Source organism: Coregonus clupeaformis, chromosome 4, assembly GCF_020615455.1.
Source record: "Coregonus clupeaformis isolate EN_2021a chromosome 4, ASM2061545v1, whole genome shotgun sequence".
NCBI lineage: Eukaryota > Metazoa > Chordata > Actinopteri > Salmoniformes > Salmonidae > Coregonus > Coregonus clupeaformis.
This window is the reverse complement of record NC_059195.1, coordinates 10,108,606-10,131,574: the sequence shown is the minus strand read 5'-3', so window position 1 is coordinate 10,131,574 and position 22,969 is coordinate 10,108,606. Positions and strand designations below refer to the sequence as shown.

At 42.9% G+C, this 22,969-nt stretch overlaps 1 protein-coding gene across 3 annotated transcripts in view; it reads left to right on the top strand.

Annotated features, from left to right (window-relative positions):
- Window positions 1–22,969, top strand: part of LOC121551671 (kalirin-like) — a 359,366-nt gene that overhangs the window by 290,296 nt on the left and 46,101 nt on the right. For all 3 annotated transcript variants that reach the window (XM_041864384.2, XM_045210064.1, XM_045210062.1), the window contains exon 34: window positions 2,140–2,386. In XM_041864384.2, coding sequence (XP_041720318.2) covers window positions 2,140–2,386 — 247 coding nt within the window. The remainder of the gene's footprint in view (window positions 1–2,139; window positions 2,387–22,969) is intronic.

The following is a 22,969-nucleotide window of genomic DNA, read 5'->3' as shown; positions in this document are numbered from 1 at the left end:
GAAGTATTGGGACAGTGACACATTTGTTGTTGTTTTGGCTCTGTACTCCAATTAAATTACAGCACTTTTTGTACATTTTAGGTCCGTCTATCTTTCTCAATCATCATTATTCACGATTCATTCAGGATTATCCATAATCATGGTAACAGCCACATTAATGTAGAAGTGTTTAGAATCTATTCTTATTGACAATAAAAGTGACTCCAAAATAACACAATTTACCATTAATTTCTATTGGGCACAAAATAATCTGAAAAACAGCCAAAACAAACAGAAAATGCATCCAACAAGTTTGTAGAGTCAGAAGTTTGATGTATTCATTGTGTGCTATTAATATGGGACCTGAGTAGAGCGTCTAAGCTGAGTAGAGCGTCTGAGCAGATGAGGAAGTGTTGAGTTGACTGTAAGTGACAGCCTGAGGATTGATCCTATCCTATTTTCATTTCCCAAGGTGCAAGGTGGGAGATTTACTGACTTCCAATTGGCTGCTAGCTTGATGATGATTGTGAAACCAGAGATAATCTTCCTCAGCCAGAGAACATTAATAATCATAGAGGACTAGGGATTTCCTCATAACTGGGAGACTGCAGTCATTTATGACTCTCATCGATCAAACTGGTATAGTGCTACAACCGTTTCCTCATGTAGCGTTCCCATAGTTCCATCCCAAATGGCACCCTATTCCCTACATAGTGCACTACTTTTGACCAGAGCTCTATGGGCCCTGATCAAAAGGGGTCGCTATTTTGAGACTCAGCCATAATCACCAGACAACCATGAGATATAGCCTAAATGTGTCCGTTTATTACCACACTTCACTAACATACTCATACCATCCAGTTGAGTCATTTAGTGGGTGTAAACATGAGCAGGTTGACGTTTATTGGCATGAGTCTTGCCCTGGAGGCAGAACTGAGCGATTTCCACTAGATGTGCCAGCTGCAAAGTCAAATTTGGCTATATTGTAAAGATTCATGAAAACAAAAATTAGCTTTTTGGTCTTAATTTAAGGTTAGGCATTAGGGTTAGCAGTGTGGTTAGGGTTTAGGTTAGGGTAAGGTTTAAATTCAGATTTTAGGACTTTGCGGCTGTGCCAGCTAGTGATCACTCTGCAGAGCTGCCTCCAGAACAAGATTAGTGACGAACACGGCTAACCTGCTAAATATGACATCATGACCTCTCTCCAGAAACTAAATTGATCTCTGATACTGATAATGAGTTAATGATGAGGTCAGCTGTGTTGAACTGATACACTCCCCTACGTATTTATTTGGACAGAGAAGCTAAAATGTTTAATTTGGCGCTATACTCCAGCATTTTGGATTTGAGATCAAATGTTTTATATGAGGTGACAGTACAGAATGTCTGGGTATTAGGGTATTATTATACATATCTGTTTTACCGTAGAAATGAAATCACTTTATGTATCTAGTCCCCCCACTTGAAGGTATAAGTATTTGGACAAATTCCCTTATAGTGTATTAAATATAGTCAAAGGTTTAGTATTTGGTCCCATATTTCTAGTATGCAATGACTACATCAAGCTTGTGACTCTACACATTTGTTGGATGCATTTGCAGTTTGTTTTGGTTGGGTTTCTGCTATGTTGTGCCCAATAGAAATGAATGGTAAATAATGTATTGTGTCATTTTGGAGTTACTTTTATTGTAAATAAGAATTTAATATGTTTCTGAACACTACATTAATGTGGATGCTACCATGATTACGGATAACCATGAATGAATTGTGAATATTGATGAGTGTGGTTTATGGTAATGCTGAGAGGTTAGTATGTTTTGGGGGGCATGATCTTTGTGCATCTAACTTTCTCACTCATCATTATTCACGATTCATTCATAATTATCTGTAATGATTATCATTGGCTGTCCCACATGGCACCCTATTCCCTGGAATGCTCACAGCTCAAGTTCCAGTGTAGGTCAAGCCCTGTGGGGTTATGACAGTGAGGTGTATTCAGATATTAGTTTAATGGAGTGCTATGGGCATATGCATAACAACAACATGAGCTGTGAGCTTTCTTTCCTTTTCTCTGCAATGATATAGTATTATTTGTGCGAAAGACCAGCCTTGTTTAAAGACTATATAACTCACTATTCTCTCACTCTGTCTCTCTCTCAGCTCTCCGGAGGCTGTGAGTTGACGGTGGTGCTGCAGGACTTCACAGCGGGTTGTTCGAGCGAGCTCAGCCTCCAGACGGGTCAGACTGTGGAGTTGCTGGAGAGGCCCAGTGACCGCTCTGGCTGGTGTCTGGTGCGAACCACCGACCGTAGCCCCCCTCAGGAGGGCCTGGTGCCCAGCTCGGCCCTCTGTATCTCCCACTCCCGCAGCAGCGTGGAGATGGAGTGCTTCTTCCCCACAGGAAAAGGTAAGGGCATCACCCATTTTACTGTTGAATAAAGAAGGAAAGATATACTAGTAGATCTTTATAAAATGAAGGTGATCTTTGGTGAAGGGGTTAATTGGTCAAACAAGAAGGACCAAGGCACTGTTTGTAAAAGTACAATGCATTTAATGTGATGGCATGTTCAATAGAACAAAATCTTAAGATTGTCTTGGTCCTCCTTGTTTTAAATAAAATATGTTACTGTTGTTTTATTTGGCAGCATGTTAATGCCACTATATTTTGTATCTCTCATTCAAAGTTTAGAGCTGTGGAAAGATTTGATATGAATAAACCAGCAGCAAATGTTTACAATTGTTTCACCTGCTACTGGCACTGCATGATTTTTCAGAACTTGGAAGCATTTTGTTTCCAGACAACTCAACATGTCCTAGTCCTACCTGTAGAGGGAGGTGTTGGTTGTCACTAGGATTCGAGGCAGATTGGTCATTTGACAGCTAGGGGAACATTTTGCCTCTGAAGAGCACTTGACATTTTACCTCGGTACAATATCCTTCTCCACTTAGATCACTCAGAAAGGTTTTAGGTATGATGGCGGCATTTCTCTCAAATAGTTTTCAGCTCCATGCCTGCACATGCTGCTCACACTCCGTGATAGTAGCTAATGCCTCCCTGCTTTCCAGTTATGACTTAAAAAAAAATAAAAAAAAGTCTCTGTCTAGCATCGTATAACATTTTGAATAGGGAATTGTAATTAGATTGAGCACACCATGAAGCACTTGAAAGTAAAATAGGAGAGTATATATCAATGTATTTTCTGATGTAGTGTCGAAAGGTGGTAGTGTTGACACTTGTCATGTAACTTTAATTTAATTGCTGAATTGACTCAAACGTACAGGTATCCATTGTTCTAATGAAACGTTAGTTAAATAGAGATAGCATACCACAGAAGTTTATAGAGTTGAACTTAGGGATCACTATGTGTCACATTTAACCCAACCATGAGCACCATTATGCTCTTTCGAACACAGCCCATCCATAGCAACTTAGCAAAGGAGCATTGTGGTTGGCCGTAGGGATTTCTTCTAGTTAGAAAATAAAATAAAATTGTATTTGTCACATGCTTCGTAAACAACAGGTGTAAGTCAAATGCTTACTTGCGGGTCCTTTTCCAACAATGCAGTGTTAAAGATCTAGGAGTTGCCCTAATGCCGATTGAGTCTGCTTTTGTTGACAGTTGTAACAGAGCCTGTGTGTTTTCTAGGAGTCCATGTTGTGAATTGACCGGCTATTGTGAGCCGCCTCAGTTGGTCTCTGATGAACCTCTTGTTATTGTCCATAGGAGCTTCCTTTGTCTCCTAGCCCTCATTTCCTTTGTTTTGCGGATTTGGACCTAAAACATCCCTTGTTCCTATTCTGAGACGCAGTGGACACCCTCGCTTCCTGTGCTTCCTTAGAACTACAGGGAGAAAGAAGGACGTTTGTGAAAATAGGTTATTTTTTAAATAGAGTTTATGGTAGTGTTTGTTGATTGAGTAGCACAGTGATACCACAATGTTTAAGATAATACAGTTTGCAGAGCACTGTTAGGTTCTTCAAATCCATTACATCCAAGTTAGTCATTTTGCATTTTACAGTGCCTTCAGAAAGTATTCACACCCCTTGACATTTTCCACATTTTGTTGTATTACAGCCTGAATTCAAAAGTGATTAAATATATTTATTTTCTAACCCATCTACACACAATACCCCATAATGACAAAGTTTTTGGGCACATTTATTGAAAATGAAATACAGAAATATCTCAATTACGTAAGTATTCACACCCCTGAGTCAATATTTTGTAGAAGCACCTTTGGTGGCAATTACAGCTTTGAGTCGTATTGGGTATGTCTGTATCAGCTTTGCACATCTGGATTTGGGGATTTTCTCCCATTCTTCCTTGCAGATCTTCTCAAGCTCTGTTAAGTTAGGAGTGGCGGTGAACAGCAATCTTCAAGTCTTTCCACAGATTTTCAATGTGATTCAAGTCTGGGCTTTGGCTCAAGGACTTTTACATTCTTGTTCTGAAGCCATTCCAGAGTTGCTTTAGCTGTGTGCTTGGGGTTATTATCCTGTTGGAACGTATATCTTCGCCCCAGTCCAAGGTCATTTGCACTCTGAAGCAGGTTCTCATCAAGGATTTGTATTTGGTCCATTCATTGTTCCCTCTATCTTTACCAGTCTCCCTGGCGCTGAAAAGTATCCCCATAGCATGATACTACCACCACCATGCTTCACGGTAGGGATGGTGTTAGATGGGTGATGAGCTGCGCCTGGTTTTCTCTAGACATAGGGCTTTGCATTCAGTCTCATCAGACCAGAGTCTTTCACATGCTTTTTTGCAAACTCCAGGTGTGCTGTCCTGTGCCTTTTTCTCAGGAGTGGCTTCCGTCTGGCCACTCTCCCATAAAGCCCAGATTGGTGAATTGCTGTAGAGACTGTTGTCCTTCTGGCAGGTTCTACCATCTCAGCCAAGGAACTTTGTAGATCTGTCAGAGTGGTCATTGGGTTTTGGTCACCTCCACGACCAAGGTCCTTCTTGCCCGTTTGCTCAGTTTGGTCGGACGGCCAGCTCTAGGCAGAGTCTGGGTAGTTCCATATTTGTTCAATTTCCCAATGATGGAAACCACTCTATTCTTGGAAACTTTCAACACTCTAGAAATGTTTTTATGCCCTTCCCCAGATATACTGTATGCCTCTGTATCTATGGAGAGTTCCTTGGACTTCATGGTATAATTTCTGCTCTGACATGCACTGTCAACTGTGGGACCTTATAGACAGGTGTGTTTCTTTCTAAATCATGTCCAAACAATTGAATTGGCCACAGGCGACACCATTTTGTATACATCTGGCCCTTCATTGGACACTGTGTTAACAAACCTCCAAACGAGCTTCAATGCCATACAACACTCCTTCAGTAGCCTCCAACTGCTCTTAAACACTAGTAAAACTAAATACATGCTCTTCAATCGAACGCTGCTGGCACCCGCCCACCCGACTAGAATCACTACTCTCGACGGGTCTGACCTAGAGTATGTGGACAATTACAAATACCTAGGTGTCTGGTTAGACTGTAAACTCTCCTTCCAGACTCACATTAAGAATCTCCAATCCAAAGTTAAATCTAGAATTGGCTTTCTATTTCGCAACAAAGCCTCCTTCACTCATGCTGCCAAACATGCCCTCGTGAAACTGACTATCCTACCGATCCTTGACTTCGGCGATGTCATTTATAAAATAGCCTCCAACACTCTACTCAGCAAATTGGATGTAGTCTATCACAGTGCCATCCGTTTTGTCTCCAAAGCCCCATACACTACACACCACTGTGACCTGTACGCTCTTGTTGGCTGGTCCTCACTACATATTCGTCGCCAAACCCACTGGCTCCAGGCCATCTATAAATCACTGCTAGGCAAATCCCCGCCTTATCTTAGCTCATTGGTCACCATAGCAACACCCACCCGTAGTATGCGCTCCAGCAGGTATATCTCACTGGTCATCCCCAAAGCCAACACCTCCTTTGGCCGCCATTCCTTCCAGTTCTCTGCTGCCAATGACTGGAACGAATTGCAAAAATCTCTGAAGCTGGAGACACTTATCTCCCTCACTAACTTTAAGCATCAGTTGTCAGAGCACCTTACCGATCACTGCACCTGTACACAGCCCATCTGAAATTAGCCCACCCAACTACCTCATCCCTATATTGTTATTTATTTTTGCTCATTTGCACCCCAGTATCTCTATTTGCACATCATCTCTTGCACATCTATCATTCCAGTGTTAATACTAATTGTAATTATTTTGCACTATAGCCTATTTATTGCCTTACCTCCATAACTTGCTACATTTGCACACACTGTATATATATTTTCTGTTGTATTTTTGACTTTGTTTTGTTTACCCCATATGTAACTCTGTGTTGTTGTTTTTATTGCACTGCTTTGCTTTATCTTGGCCAGGTCGCAGTTGTAAATGAGAACTTGTTCTCAACTGGCTTACCTGGTTAAATAAAGGTGAAATAAAATAAAAAAATTAAAAGGTGTACTCCAATCAAGTTGTAGTGACATCTCAAGGATGATCAAAGGAAATTGGATGCACCTGAGCTCAATTTGGAGTGTTAAAGCAAAGGGGTGTGAATCATTTTCTATCTCTGGACCAGCCACCAGATTCCCCAGTTTATTACATAATGAAACCTTGACACGCTATAAAGTATATAATAATATAACTTATTGAAAAAACTTTTACCCTAGTTCCTCCCCTTCTGCAGTTTCCTCATTTTAAAAAATAGCATCCTAGCAGTTGGCAATGACTCTTTGTTTAAAAAATGATGAAATTTGTTTATGGGGAGGTGAGCCTTTGCTACAATGGTGTCCAGCCACAGTTTTCCTGGTCTGTGTCCCAAATGCTACCCTATTGTCTACATAGGGTGCCATTTGGGACGCAAACCCGGGCTCCAATGGGTATGTCTGCAAAAGCCTTGTCTTTGTTAAAACTGAAACAATAGACCTTCTCAATATTTATTTAATGTAATGTATGTTACATTCCAGAACTTGCCTTGTCGGGTATGAACTTTTCCACCACAATAAGGAAATTCCCATTATTGTGGCCTCGTAAATAGAGTACTTAGTTTTTCCCACACTCACACATTTTCTTTAATTTTCTCTGAAACATTCTCACATTTACAACAGAACTGTTATCTTGTCAGAGAAATAATCTCTCATCACAAACCTCATGTAGGGTTACGTGTTTTTGCATATCTATCTATGGCCGTACAAAGTTCAAGGAAGTAAGCAAGATCAATGATAAGGTGTGTTGTTGTCGTGTCACCAGCAGTGGCGGTCAGTGCCATTTAAGATGAGGAGGACAATTTTTTTTCATGAGCATGTCCTTATTTCTATTACAGCATATTGGATGACTGTCATTCAAATTCAATTCACCCAGTTCAATGTAACAGCGATAGGTTTATTTCCCTATACCCATCATGAGGTTGCTACAACCTAGTCTATGAATGAAAGTTTACAACGTAGGTGCACACAGGTTGAGAGACAAATTTGAGGTGACAGTGACACATGGACAGACAATGACATTCAATACCGCCTTGCATACTCTTGCCTGCATCTAGCTTATATAGGATGTAATCATTAGTCCAACAGTTGCAAATGAGAGTTTCTATTGGACAAATTCAAGTATGTTTATCCCCGTTTTGTTCCGTTTGCTTCCGTTTAAGAAACGTTTTTCAACAGAATCGGCGGAATGAATACACCCCTGATCATGCATAAACACACAGCCACGTTGTATTCCTTCTCGCATCCATGTGCTCTCCTCCTCTGTGCACAACACATCAGTTGTATGTGACCAGGCTAAAAAACCTTTCCAAGCCAAACCGCTACACATAGCCTACATCGTTGTCACCACATGAGCTAAAGTAATGTCATAGTCAGCATGGCTAATAGAACTAACGCGTTAGTAAACACGCTACAATCATGCAGTAACGTTACAGTGTACAGTCAGTAAGCAGTTACACCGGCGGGCCCCGGTGGAAATAAATTAGTAAAACCAAAAGCTTACCTTGACTTGGAAGAGTTTCAGTGTTGTGTTGGATAGTAATAGCCAGCTAGCTAATATAGCATCCCGCTGTTTGAGCAGGGTGTTTCAGTAGGTTAAACTAACTAGCTGCATTTGCTAGCCTTGTAATTGAAACTGAAAGTGAAAAAAAATGACAATCTCTCTCTCTATATATATTTCTCTCTTCCTTCTCCTTCATTTTGGAAGAAATTAATTTGTTCAAAACTGTTCAACTATTGTCTTTCTCTCTATTTGAGTCAACTACTCACCACATTTTATGCACTGCAGTGCTAGCTAGCTGTATCTTATGCTTTCAGTACTAGATTAATTATCGGATCCTTTGATTGGGTGGACAACATGTCAGTTCATGCTGCAAGAGCTCTGATAGGTTGGAGGACATCCTCCAGGAGTTGTCATAATTACTGTGTAAGTTTTTTATTTAATTTTATTTCACCTTTATTTAACCAGGTAAGCCAGTTGAGAAGAAGTTCTCATTTACAACTACGACCTGGCCAAGATAAAGCAAAGCAGTGCGATAAAAACAACAAACACAGAGTTACATATGGAATAAACAATACGTACAGTCAATAACACTATAGAAAATATATATATATATACAGTGTGTGCAAATGTAGTAAGTTATGGAGTGAAGGCAATAAATAGGCCATAGTGCAAAATACAAGTACATTTTACACTTTAGTCATTTAGCAGACGCTCTAATCCAGAGCGATTTACAGTTAGTGAGTGCATACGTTTTTTCATACTAAATTACAATTTAGTATTAACACTGGAGTGATAGATGTGCAGAAGATGATGTGCAAATAGAGATACTGGGGTGCAAATGAGCAAAATAAATAACAATGTAAATAACAATATGGGGATGAAGTAGTTGGGTGGGCTAATTACAGATGGGCTGTGTACAGGTGCAGTGATCGGTAAGCTGCTCTGACAACTGATGCTTAAAGATAGTGAGGGAGATAAGTGTCTCCAGCTTCAGAGATTTTTGCAGTTCGTTCCAGTCATTTGCAGCAGAGAACTGGAAGGAATGGTGGCCAAAGGAGGTGTTGGCTTTGGGGATGACCAGTGTGATATACCTGCTGGAACGCATACTACGGGTGGGTGTTGCTATGGTGACCAATGAGCTGAGATATGGCAGGGATTTGCCTAGAAGAGATTTATAGATGACCTGGAGCCAGTGGGTTTGGCGACGAATATGTAGTGAGGGCCAGCTAACGAGAGCGTACAGGTCACAATGGTGGGTAGTATATGGGGCTTTGGTGACAAAACGGATGGCACTGTGATAGACTACATCCAATTTGCTGAGTACAGTGTTGGAAACTATTTTGTAAATGACATCGCCGAAGTCAAGGATCGGTAGGATAGTCCGTTTTACGAGGGCATGTTTAGCAGCATGAGTGAAGGAGGCTTTGTTGCGAAATAGGAAGCCGATTCTAGATTTAACTTTGTATTGGAGATGCTTAATGTGAGTCTGGAAGGAGATATTACGGTCTAACCAGATGGTGTCGTCTGCGTAGAGGTGGATCTGAGCGTCACCAGCAGCAAGAGCGACATCATTGATATACACAGAGAATAGAGTCGGCCCAAGAATTGAACCCTGTGGTACCCCAATAGAGACTGCCAGAGGTCCAGACAACAGGCCCTCCGATTTGACACATTGAACTCTATCTGAGAAGTAGTTGGAGAACCAGGCGAGGCAGTCATTTGAGAAACCAAGGCTATTAAGTCTGCCAATAAGATTGCGGTGATTGACAGAGTCAAAACCTTGGCCAGGTCGATAAAGACGGCTGCACAGTACTGTCTTTTATCGATCGCGGTTATTATATCGTTTAGGACCTTGAGCATGGCTGAGGTGCACCCATGACCAGCTCGGAAACCAGATTGCATACCGGAGAAGGTACGGTGGGTTTCGAAATGGTCGGTGATCTGTTTGTTAACTTGGCTTTGAAATATTTTCGAAAGGCAGGGCAGGATGGATATAGGTCTGTAACAGTTTGGATCTAGAGTGTCACCCATTTGAAGAGGGGGATGACCGCGGCAGCTTTCCAATCTCTGGGGATCTCAGACGATACGAAAGAGAGGTTGAACAGGCTAGTAATAGGGGTTGCGACAATTTCGGCAGCTAATTTTAGAAAGAAAGGGTCCAGATTGTCTAGCCCAGCTGATTTGTAGGGTTCCGGATTTTGCAGCTCTTTCAGGACATCAGCTATCTGAATTTGGGTGAAGGAGAAGTGGGTGGGGGGCATGGGCAAGTTGCAGCGGAGGGTGCAGAGCTGGTGGCCGGGGTAGGGGTAGCCAGGTGGAAAGCATGGCCAGCCGTAGCAAAATGCTTATTGAAATTCTCGATTAACGTAGATTTATCAGTGGTGACAGTGTTTCCTAGCCTCAGTGCAGTGGGTAGCTGGGAGGAGGTGCTCTTATTCTCCATGGACTTTACAGTGTCCCAAAACTTTTTTGGAGTTAATGCTACAGGATGTAAATTTCTGTTTGAAAAAGCTAGCCTTTGCTTTCCTAACTGATTGTGTATATTGGTTCCTGACTTCCCTGAAAAGCTGCATATCGCGGGGGCTGTTCGATGCTAATGCAGTACGCCACAGGATGTTTTTGTGCTGGTCAAGGGCAGTCAAGTCTGGGGTGAACCAGGGGCTATATCTGTTCTTAGTTCTGAATTTTTTGAATGGGGCATGCTTATTTAAGATGGAGAGGAAAGCACTTTTGAAGAACATCCAGGCATCCTCTACTGACGGAATGTGGTGAATATCCATCCAGGATACCCGGGCCTGGTCAATTAGAAAGGCCTGCTCACTAAGCATATCCCAGTTTAGGTCACCAAGCAGGACTCTGAGGATAGATGGGGGGCAAGCAATTCACATATGGTGTCCAGGGCACAACTGGGGGCTGAGTGGGGTCTGTAGCAAGCGGCAACAGTGAGAGACTTATTTCTGGAAAGGTGAATTTTAGAAGTAGAAGCTCAAACTGTTTGGGCACAGACCTGGATAGTATGATAGAGCTCTGCAGGCTATCTCTACAGTAGATTGCAACTCCTCCCCCTTTGGCAGTTCTATCTAGACGGAAAATGTTGTAATTCGGGATGGACATTTCTGATTTTTGGTGGCCTTCCTAAGCCAGGATTCAGACACTGCTAGAACATCAGGGTTGGCAGAGTGTGCTAACGCAGTGAATAACTCAAACTTGGGGAGGAGGCTTCTGATGTTAACATGCAAGAATCCAAGGCTTTTACGGTTACAGAAGTCAACAAATGATAGCGCTTGGGGAGTAGGAGTGAAACTGGGGGCTACAGGGCTTGGGTTAACCTCTATATCACCAGAGGAACAGAGGAGGAATAGAATAAGGATACGGCTAAAGGCTTTAAGAACTGGTCTTCTAGTGCGTTGGGTACAGAGAATAAAAGGGGCAGATTTCCGGGCGTTGTAGAATAGATTCAGGGCATTATGTACAGACAAGGATATGGAAGGATATGAGTACAGTGGAGATACACCTAAGCATTGGGTAACGATGAAAGAGGTAGCATCACTGGAGGTACCGATTGAGCCGGTCTCCGCGTGTATGGGGGTGCGACAAAGGAGCTCTCTGAGGCTGGTTGAGCGGGACTAGAGGTTCTACAGTGAAATAGTACAATAAGAACTAGCCCAAACAGCAATAGGCTAGGCATGTTGACATGGGAGAGAGGCATAAAATCACAGGTGTTATTCGAGAGGGCTAAGACAACAACTGGTAATGGCGACGAAAGTTTGGGCTGAGGCTATACAGATAAACAGGATAGGGTACCGTGTAAAGGAACAGTCCAGCAGGCATCAGTTGTGTAGCTGAGTGATCATAAGGTCCAGTGAACAGCAATAGCTACGTCCGGGAGCAGTTTGTAGACTGCTACAGCACAGGCGAGCAGGAGGCACGGCTGTTGATTGTGCGTGCTAGTGGGCCGGGGCTAGCAGATGGATCTTCGTGGTCGTCGCAACGGGAAGCCTGTTGAAACCACATCAGATGATTACGTCGGCAGACCAGTCGTGATGGATCGGCGGGGCTCCGTGTCGACACTAGGAAGTCCCGTCCGGTTGACAGAGAGGTAGATAGCCAGGAGATGGGCCTGGCTCAAGGCTAGCTCAAGGCTAACTGGTGCATCGGGACAGTGGTGAATTAGCCAACAACAGCCATTCGGTTGCAGCTAGCTAGTTGCGATGATCCGGTGTTAAGGTCAATTGATTCAGCGATTCCGGCAGAAAATCCGATATGCTCTGGGTCGATAGCACGCTGTGCAGAACGATAATTGTCCAGGCTAGAGCTGGCTGGTAGGTAGTGCAGGCCACGGACAGTGGTGAAGACCGTAAACGGTGGCTAATAGCAAGTAGCTAGTTAGCTGGCTAGCTGGCTAGTTTCAGCCGTAGGTTCTTGATAAAAATAAAGAAATAATAGAATACGTTCCACATTGGGTGAGGCGGGTTGCAGGAAAGTATATTTGGTTAAAGGATGGGAAGTGAGATAGAGAAATATATACGGAAAAAATACAAAAAACTAAAGAAACTGGCTATTTACACGAGGACAACAGAAAACACGACCACACTGCTACGCCATCATAGATTCCTAAGTCTATGGAAGGGGGAGAGAACCATGAGCCTCCTAGGTTTTGTATTGAAGTCAATGTACCCAGAGGAGGATGGAAGCTAGCCATCCTCCGGCAACATCATGGTGCTACCCTACAGAGTGCTGTTGAGGCTACTGTAGACCTTCTTTGCAAAATAGTGTGTTTTAATCAATTATTTGGTAACATGTGATTATATTTAGTATAGTTTTATTTAAAAAGAATAACTTTTTTAATGTTTTACCATTTTTATTTTTATTAAATTCACTGAGGAGGATGGTCCTCCCCTTCGTCCTCTGAGGAGCCTCCACTGGTCACCAGTGCATGTCATTAATGATAATCTAACTCAGACATTCTCTTCATATTTTTAAGGGAAGAATTGTCCTAACCCTAATAATATATTCATATTTAATCCAGTTTTTTTTTTGTTAGAGTTAGTGAGCGTGAGAGTTAGTGAGCTAGAGTTAGAATGAGTTAGAGCTATTTAGAGTAAGTTTTAGTTAGTTAAATGAAGGTTAGTTAAATGAAGGCCACCCAAACATGAGGCGTCCTGTCTCTGTGTATGTACAGTGCCTTTTTCCAAAATTGATTAAATTAATAAAAATCCTGAGCAATCTACACACAATACCCCATAAATAAAGAGACATTTTTGCAAATGTATAAAAAATATAAAACAGATATCTTATTTACATAAGTATTCAGACCCTTTGCTATGAGACTTGAAATTGAGCTCAGGTGCATCCTGTTTCCATTGATCATAGGCGGCAGGTAGCTTAGTGGTTAAGAGCATTGTGCCAGTAACCGAAAGGTCGCTGGTTCTAATCCCCGAGCCGACTAGGTGAAAAATCTGTCGATGTGCCCTTGAGCAAGGCACTTAACCCTAATTGCTCCTGTAAGTCGCTCTGGATAAGAGCGTCTGCTAAATGACCTATTTATTATTTATTTATCATCCTTGAGATGTTTCTACAACTTGACTTGAATCCACCTGTGGTAAATTCAATTGATTGGACATAATTTGGAAAGGCACACACCTGTCTATATAAGGTCCCACAGTTGACAGTGCATGTCAGAGCAAAAACCAAGCCATGAGGTCGAAGGAATTGTCCGTAGAGCTCCGAGACAGGATTGTGCCAAGGCACAGATCTGGGGAAAGGTACCAAAACATTTCTACAGCATTGAAGGTCCCCAAGAACACAGTGGCCTCCATCATTCTTAAATAGGAAGAAGTTTGGAACCACCAAGACTCTTCCTAGAGCTGGCCGCCCGGCCAAACTGAGCAAATCGGGGGAGAAGGGCCTTGGTCAGGGAGGTGACCATGAACCCGATGGTCACTCTGACAGAGCTCTAGAGTTCCTCTGTGGAGATGGGAGAACCTTCCAGAAGGACAACCTTCTCTGCAGCACTCCACCAATCAGGCCTTTATGGTAGAGTAGCCAGATGGAAGCCACTCCTCAGTAAAAGGCACATGACAGCCCGCTTGGAGTTTGCCAAAAAGGCACCTAAAGAGTCTCAGACCATGAGAAACAAAATTCTCTGGTCTGATGAAACCAAGATTGAACTCTTTGGTCTGAATGCCAAGCGTCACATCTGGAGGAAACCTGGCACCATCTTTACGGTGAAGCATTGTGGTGGCTTCATCATGCTGTGGGGATGTTTTTCAGCGACAAGGACTGGGAGACCAGTCAGGATCGAGGCAAAGATGAACAGAGCAAAGTACAGAGATCCTTGATGAAAACCTGCTCCAGAGCGCTCAGGACCTCAGACTGGGGCGAGGTTCACCTTCCAACAGGACAACAACCCTAAACACACAGCCAAGACAACACAGGAGTGGCTTCGGCACAAGTCTCTGCATGTCCTTGAGTGGCCCAGCCAGAACCCAGCCTTGAACCCGATCGAACATCTCTGGAGAGATCTGAAAATAGCTGTGCAGCAACGCTCCCCATCCAACCTGACAGAGCTTGAGAGGATCTGCAGAGAAGAATGGGAGAAACTCCCCAAAGACAGGTGGGCCAAGCTTGTAGCGTCGTACCAAAGAAGACTCGAGGCTATAATCGCTGCCTAAGGTGCTTCAACAAAGTACTGAGTAAAGGGTCTGAATACTTATGTAAATGTTATTTTTCAGTTTTTATTTTTTATACATTTGCAAAAATGTATTATGGGGTATTGTGTGTAGTTTGATGGGGGTTGGTCTCCATGTTCTGCTCAGTTAGACACACAGTAACTCTCCTTTGTCCAGGGATCAACTCATTTGCCTACTGCTGGCTAAGACTTTCCTCAGAGAAGAGCTGGCCTTGTTTTTCCATGGCAGCATGCAAAACTAAGAGCTATAGTATGGTTCCAGCTATACAATATGGAAATTTGCACAGCAAGAATAACATACTCCAGTGTGAAATGGGTAACGTAGAGATGTGGTCTTCAGGGCAGATATTCAGGAGGAGGCAGAAGGTTCAGGTGAATAAGTGTTTATATTTATTTACAGTGTTCAATAGTGATAGCTGGCAAAGATATCCACAAGACAAACGGGTAGACAACAGACTTACTTCTCAAACAAAATAAATAAACTGCACTAAGCCTAAAACAGGCTTATCCTGTAGCTCAAGTGGGGTGGCTCAAACAGCCACCCCACTTGAATTCAAAAACAGCTCTCCAAAAAGAGCCCAAATATATACCCAAAGTACACTTCCTGGAACATACCAAAATGTATGGCAACATAAAACAAATCTGGCTAATACAAATGTAACTGGCTTTCTCATACTTACCACATGGCATATATTCTGTCTAAAACCAACGTGAACACTTCCATGTACACTTTAAATTAAGCACACGTTAAACAACATTAATCATGAATGGTTACATGAATGGAACTGGCGAATGGCAGAAACCCAGTAACGTACTGTATAGCGGTGCGCAAAATCGTGCACGCTCCTGACGCACAACCCATATGACAGGGACAGACACAGACACATGGAGCTCTGACAACGCAGGAAGTATGAACAAAGGAAAGCATTAACAGAATAAAATAAACAGAGTTTCTAGCTCATGGCTGTTATGATTATTCTGTGCACTGAAACAACCTTTCACTGTTTAGTAGGCTAGCGATTAATTTACTGCATTGTGTGGAACAGATTATTCAAAACTACCTCTCCATACAAACATGTTCATACCGAACTGGGCATGAACTATAAACTGGAGCTTACTGCAAAGGCTCTAAATAATAAAAGCAATAGGCTACCAAGAAAACCATAGAAATAATATGTAGGCTATCTATTTCTATGATGAAACATACCAATATGTAGCTATACCCAGGGGCGTCATTTGGGTTCTTGCATTGGAATTATATTGAATTCTGCTTATATCACGCTATACCACAATAAACACAAAAGTGCTGAGACCATTGAGTGCTTTTGGTTGGCGCGAAATCTCTGTTGCGCTCTATCAGCACCATGTACAGCACCCTACACACTAATCAAGGCCATTTTGGCAATGAAAATATAGGCTGGTTAAATAAGTCATTTTACCATTCCATACCATAGGTTTTTGCTGAAAATGACGCCACTGGCTATAACACCAAGATTTGGATCAAAACCAACCAGCTATATTGTTTCTTACCTTTTCAGAAGAGTTGCAGCCTCCTTGATGCTCTGTTGAACTTCCTGAGTAATCGATCCTTCCATTCTCACCGAAATAATATCGACCTGAAATGCCAGTTGTAAGATCGACCTGAAATGCCAGTTGGATTAGTTGAGCTTTTCTTGGGTGTAGCATGATTAGTCTGTATGCAGCAGCATACATATTTGATGCAAAATGGCTTATTTGGTCGATATTACTTGCCAAGCCAAGCAGACAGACCCGGCGCCAGGATAAAGTGACTAAGAGGACAGTTGAAATCAGTGAGGGGGCCAAAAAATGTGGGGTTCTTGCATTGGAATTATATTGAATTCTGCTTATATCACGCTATACCACAATTAACATAAAGTTCAAATGCTGAGATTGCGAGACCATCGAGTGCTTTTGAAGTGACAGGTTGGCGCGACATCTGTAGCCCATCTCTGCTGCGCTGTATCAGCACAATGGACAGCGCACTACACACTAAAGCAAGGTCTATTTGGCAATGAGTATAGGCCACAAGATAGATAGTAAATTCACTTATTACAAACAGCTTATGTGAATGCAGCCGTACACACAGCCGTCTTACCAAAATAATACAAACTACATGCTGAAAGCAGTAGCCTAGTTATTCCTGCAAAACAAAAATACTGAATAGCAGTTTGGCTTAGAATACCGACAACTACTAATGCGAATGAATGAACGAACAGAACAAAACCGTGGTAGGCCTACTATAAACAAAATATGAGATCAATAAAGCTATGACACAATCTATAGTTAGGCTAGTAACATTAACAGTAAACAAACACAGTAAATGACACAAGCCTACCAGACGAGCTAAACCACTTCTATGCTCGCTTCGAGGCAAGCAACACTGAAGCATGCATGAGAGCACCAGCTGTTCCGGATGACTATGTGATCACGCTCTCCGTAGCCGATGTGAGTAAGACTTTTAAGCAGGTCAACATTCACAAGGCCGCAGGGCCAGACGGATTACCAGGACGTGTACTCCGAGCATGTGCTAACCAACTGGCAAGTGTCTTCACTGACATTTTCAACATGTCCCTGACTGAGTCTGTAATACCAACATGTTTCAAGCAGACCACCATAGTCCCCGTGCCCAAGGACTCTAAGATAACCTGCCTAAATGACTACCGACCCGTAGCACTGACGTCTGTAGCCATGAAGTGCTTTGAAAGGCTGGTCATGGCTCATATCAACAGCATTATCCCAGAAAACCTAGTCCCACATAATTTGCATACCGCCCCAACAGATCCACAGATGATGCAATCTCTATTGCACTCCACACTGCCCTTTCCCACCTGGACAAGAGGAACACCTACGTGAGAATGCTATTCATTGACTACAGCTCAGCATTCAACACCATAGTGCCCTCTAAGCTCATCACTAAGCTAAGGATCCTGGGACTAAACACCTCCCTCTGCAACTGGATCCTGGACTTCCTGACGGGCCGCCCCCAGGTGGTAAGGGTAGGTAACAACACATCTGCCACACTGATCCTCAACACGGGGGCCCCTCAGGGGTGCGTGCTCAGTCCCCTCCTGTACTCTCTGTTCACCCATGACTGCATGGCCAGGCACGACTCCAACACCATCATTATGTTTGCCGACGACACAACAGTGGTAGGCCTGATCACCGACAACGATGAGACAGCCTATAGGGAGGAGGTCAGAGACCTGGCCGTGTGGTGCCAGGACAACAACCTCTCCCTCAACGTGACCAAGACAAAGGAGATGATTGTGGACTACAGGAAAAAAAAGAGGACTGAGCACGCCCCCATTCTCATCGACGGGGCTGTAGTGGAACAGGTTGAGAGCGTCAAGTTCCTTGGTGTCCACATCACCAACGAACTATCATGGTCCAAACACACCAAGACAGTCGTGAAGAGGGCACGACAAAGCCTATTCCCCCTCAGGAGACTGAAAAGATTTGGCATGGGTCCTCAGATCCTCAAAAAATTCTACAGCTGCACCATCGAGAGCATCCTGACTGGTTGCATCACCGCCTGGTATGGCAACTGCTTGGCCTCCGACCGCAAGGCACTACAGAGGGTAGTGCGTACAGCCCAGTACATCACTGGGGCCAAGCTTCCTGCCATCCAGGACCTCTATACCAGGCGGTGTCAGAGGAAGGCCCTCAAAATTGTCAAAGACTCCTGCCACCCTAGTCATAGACTGTTCTCTCTGCTACCGCACGGCAAGCGGTATCGGAGTGCCAAGTCTAGGTCCAAAAGACTTCTCAACAGCTTCTACCCCCAAGCCATAAGACTCCTGAACAGCTAATCATGGCTACCCGGACTATTTGCACTGCCCCCCCACCCCATCCTTTTTACGCTGCTGCTACTCTGTTAATTATTTATGCATAGTCACTTTAACTCTACCCACATGTACATATTACCTCAACTACCTCAACTAGCCGGTGCCCCCGCACATTGACTCTGCAACGGTACCCCCCTGTATATATAGCCTCCCTACTGTTACTTTATTTTACTTCTGCTCTTTTTTTTTATCAACACTTTTTTGTTGTTGTTTTATTTTTACTTTTTTTGTTAAAAATAAATGCACTGTTGGTTAAGGGCTGTAAGTAAGCATTTCACTGTAATGTCTGCACCTGTTGTATTCGGCGCATGTGACCAATAAAATTTGATATGATTTGATTTAAACAAAAGGCAAATGCAAATAACCAAAATACAGCCTGCTACAGTGAGATGCAGCCATGCACAGCTGTCTTGCCAAATAAATAGGCCTATAGGCCTGCTTCAGACATGGAAAATCATGCAGCTCATGAGATCAGCAACACGTTGTGATATGGCACAATACACTTCTATGGATCAAATTCAACCCATCCACGTAATCAATTAAGCAGTGCCAACCTACCATGAACACGTTTCCAATACATACAGTTCCATTTACAACCACGAAAAGCAATAGGCTACCAAGAAAACCATAGAAATAATATGTAGGCTATCTATTTCTATGATGAAACATACCAATATGTAGCTATACCCAGGGGCGTCATTTGGGTTCTTGCATTGGAATTATATTGAATTCTGCTTATATCACGCTATACCACAATAAACACAAAAGTGCTGAGACCATTGAGTGCTTTTGGTTGGCGCGAAATCTCTGTTGCGCTCTATCAGCACCATGTACAGCACCCTACACACTAATCAAGGCCATTTTGGCAATGAAAATATAGGCTGGTTAAATAAGTCATTTTACCATTCCATACCATAGGTTTTTGCTGAAAATGACGCCACTGGCTATAACACTAAGATTTGGATCAAAACCAACCAGCTAGATTGTTTCTTACCTTTTCAGAAGAGTTGCAGCCTCCTTGATGCTCTGTTGAACTTCCTGAGTAATCGATCCTTCCATTCTCACCGAAATAAGATCGACCTGAAATGCCAGTTGTAAGATCGACCTGAAATGCCAGTTGGATTAGTTGAGCTTTTCTTGGGTGTAGCATGATTAGTCTGTGCTGACTGAACACGTTTGTCAAAGTGGAAAATTAGTTATTGCCAGCTGCCTATCATTAACAAGTGTTGACACCTCAGTTCCCATAGCACTTCGAACTTGTTTTTCTTTCCACAGAGCAGTGCATTTCAAATGCTCCTTGCTTGATGCGTGCCTAGCCAATCCATTGGTTCTATCAATAGCATGCTTTGTCTGCATTAGGATTCTAGGCTAACCTGGACTGGCTCCTCTGTTCCAAGATCGTCAGGAAGAGTCGGAGGTGGAGGGGGCTATGGAGCCATTATCCTGGCAGCACTTGTGGAAGGGGGGGTAGGTTCTTCACGCGGAGCTAGCTGGAGCTCGGCAGCATCATCGCTGCTGGGCATGGCGGCGGCCTCGGTGCTTTCATTTTAATATCCATTGTGGCAGTGGCAGATTAGCTGGTTAGAGCTAAATAGGCTAATAACACTAACATATTTTACAGCTAGCAAATAACCTAACTAAACTGTAGTGGTGGGGCATGAGGCAGAGTTGAGTGAAGCAGCTTCAACTGTAAATTGAAGCAGCTTCATACTTATAAATCAAAATCAAATATTACAGGCGGAGGCGTATCACAGTATTCATGTAGCCTACCACGTTATTCAAGTAGCCTACCACAGATGAGCAGCGTTTTTTCCCGCTTTTTATGGAAACCCAAAGGAGTCATAGCCTACCTAACTGCCCAGTGGCTTTCCATAGCCCCCCTACACACAAACACACACACACTCTGCAGCACGCTCTGTCCATGGTGCTGATACAGCGCAACCTGCCACTCAATCATTGTAACTTTTTGGCTATTTTTATATAGGGACATAAAACTAAAACTGAGGTGGCACAAGTTTTGCCCCCCCCTTTTGCCCCCTCATGAAGCCGGGCCCACAAGCAGAGCTGTTTTATCAAGACGCAAATATCCTGTGCTTTTTCATTTGGTACATAGGCGCATACAGACACAGCCAGTGGTGTAAAGTACTTAAGTAAAAATACTTTAAAGTACTACACTGAACAAAGATATAAACTCAACATATAAAGTGTTGGTCCCATGTTTCATGAGCTGAAATAAAATATCCTAGAAATGTTCCATACGCACAAAAAGCTTATTTCTCTCCAATTTTGTGCACAAATTTGATTACATCCTTGTTAGTGAGAATTTCCATCCAACAAGATAATCCATCCAACTGACAGGTGTGGCATATCAAGAAGCTGATTAAACAGCATGATCATTACACAGGTGCACCTTGTACTGGGGACAATATAAGGCCACTCTAAAATGTGCAGTTTTGTCACACAACACAATGCCACAGATGTCTCAAGTTTTGAGGGAGCGTGCAATTGGCATGCTGACTGAAGGAATGTCCACCAGAGCTGTTACCAGAGAATTGAATGATCATTTCTCTACCATATGCCGCCTCAAGCGTTGTTTTAGAGAATTTGGCAGTACGTCCAACCAGCCTCACAACCTCAGACCACGTGTATGGCATTGTGTGGGTGAGCGGTTTGCTGATGTCAACGTTGTGAAAAGAGTGCCCCATGATGGTTGTGGGGTTATGGTATGGGCAGGCATAAGCTACGGACAACAAACACAACTGCATTTTGTCGATGGCAATTTGAATGCACAGAGATACCATGACAAGATCCTAAGGCCCATTGTCGGGACATTCATCCGCCGCCATCACCTCATGTAATGCACGGCCCCATATCGCAAGGATCTGTACACAATTCCTGGAAGCTGAAAACGTCCCAGTTCTTCCATGGCCTGCATACTCACCAGATATGCATACTCACCCATTGAGCATTTTTAGGATGCTCTGGTTCAAAGTGTACGACAGCGTGTTCCAGTTCCCGCCAATACCCAGCAACTTCGCACAGCCATTGAAGAGGAGTGGGACAACATTCCAGAGGCCACAATACAACAGCCTGATCAACTCTATGCAAAGGAGATGTGTCACGCTGCATGAGGTAAATGGTGGTCACACCAGTTACTGACCTCTTTTTCTGATCCATACCCCTACCTTTTTTTTAAGGTATATGTGACCAACAGATGCATATCTGTATTCCCAGTCATGTGAAATCCATAGATTAGGGCCTAATGAATTCATTTCAATTGACAGATTTTCTTATATGAACTGTAACTCAGTAAAATCTTTGAAATTGTTGCATGTTGCATTTATATTTTTGTTCAGTATGCTTAAGTCGTTTTTTGGGGTATCTGTACTTTACTATTTATACTTGACAACTTTTACTTTTACTTCATTACATTCCTAAAGAAAATAATGTACTTTTTACTCCATACATTTTCCCTGACACCCAAAAGTACTCGTTGCATTTTGAATGCTTAGCAGGATAGGTCCAATTCACACACTTATCAAGAGAACATCCTTGGTCATCTCTACTGCCTCTGATCTGGCGGACTCACTAAACACAAATGCTTAATTTGTAAATTATGTCTGAGTGTTGGCGTGTGCCCCTGGCTATCCGTAAATTTAAATAACTTGAAAAGTGTGCCGTCTTGTTTGCTTAATTGTGATGAGGTGGTGTTGAAGGAGTCAGGCGCAGGAGGGTAAATCACAGAATAACAGGCTTTAATCCGGAAAATACAGGTTTACGCATTTACGTCAAACACACTCCAGGGCACAAAACAAGCGCACTGGAAAATACAAGGCACACGGGAAATACTCCCGTCGATACAAAATACACAAGCTCCACCGAGCTTCACTCACCTCCACAATAAACAATCACCCACACAGACAAGGAAGCAGAGGGAACACTTATACAATGACTAATGAGGGAATAAGGACCAGGTGTGTGTGATTGAAGACAAGACAAATGGAGTGATGATAAATGGATCGGCAGTAGCTAGTAAGCCGGTGACGCCGAACGCCGAAACCTGCCCGAACAAGGAGGGGAGGCAGCCTCGGCGGAAGTCGTGACATTAATAAGCAATTTGAAATGATTTATACTTTTACTTTTACTATAGTATATTTTAGCAATTACATTTACTTTTGATACTTACAGTGAGGGAAAAACGTATTTGATCCCCTGCTGATTTTGTACGTTTGACCACTGACAAAGACATGATCAGTCTATAATTTTAATAGTAGGTTTATTTGAACAGTGAGAGACAGAGTAACAACAAAAAAATCCAGAAAAACGCATGTCAAAAATGTTATAAATTGATTTGCATTTTAATGAGGGAAATAAGTATTTGACCCCTCTGCAAAACATAACTTAGTACTTGGTGGCAAAACCCTTGTTGCCAATCAC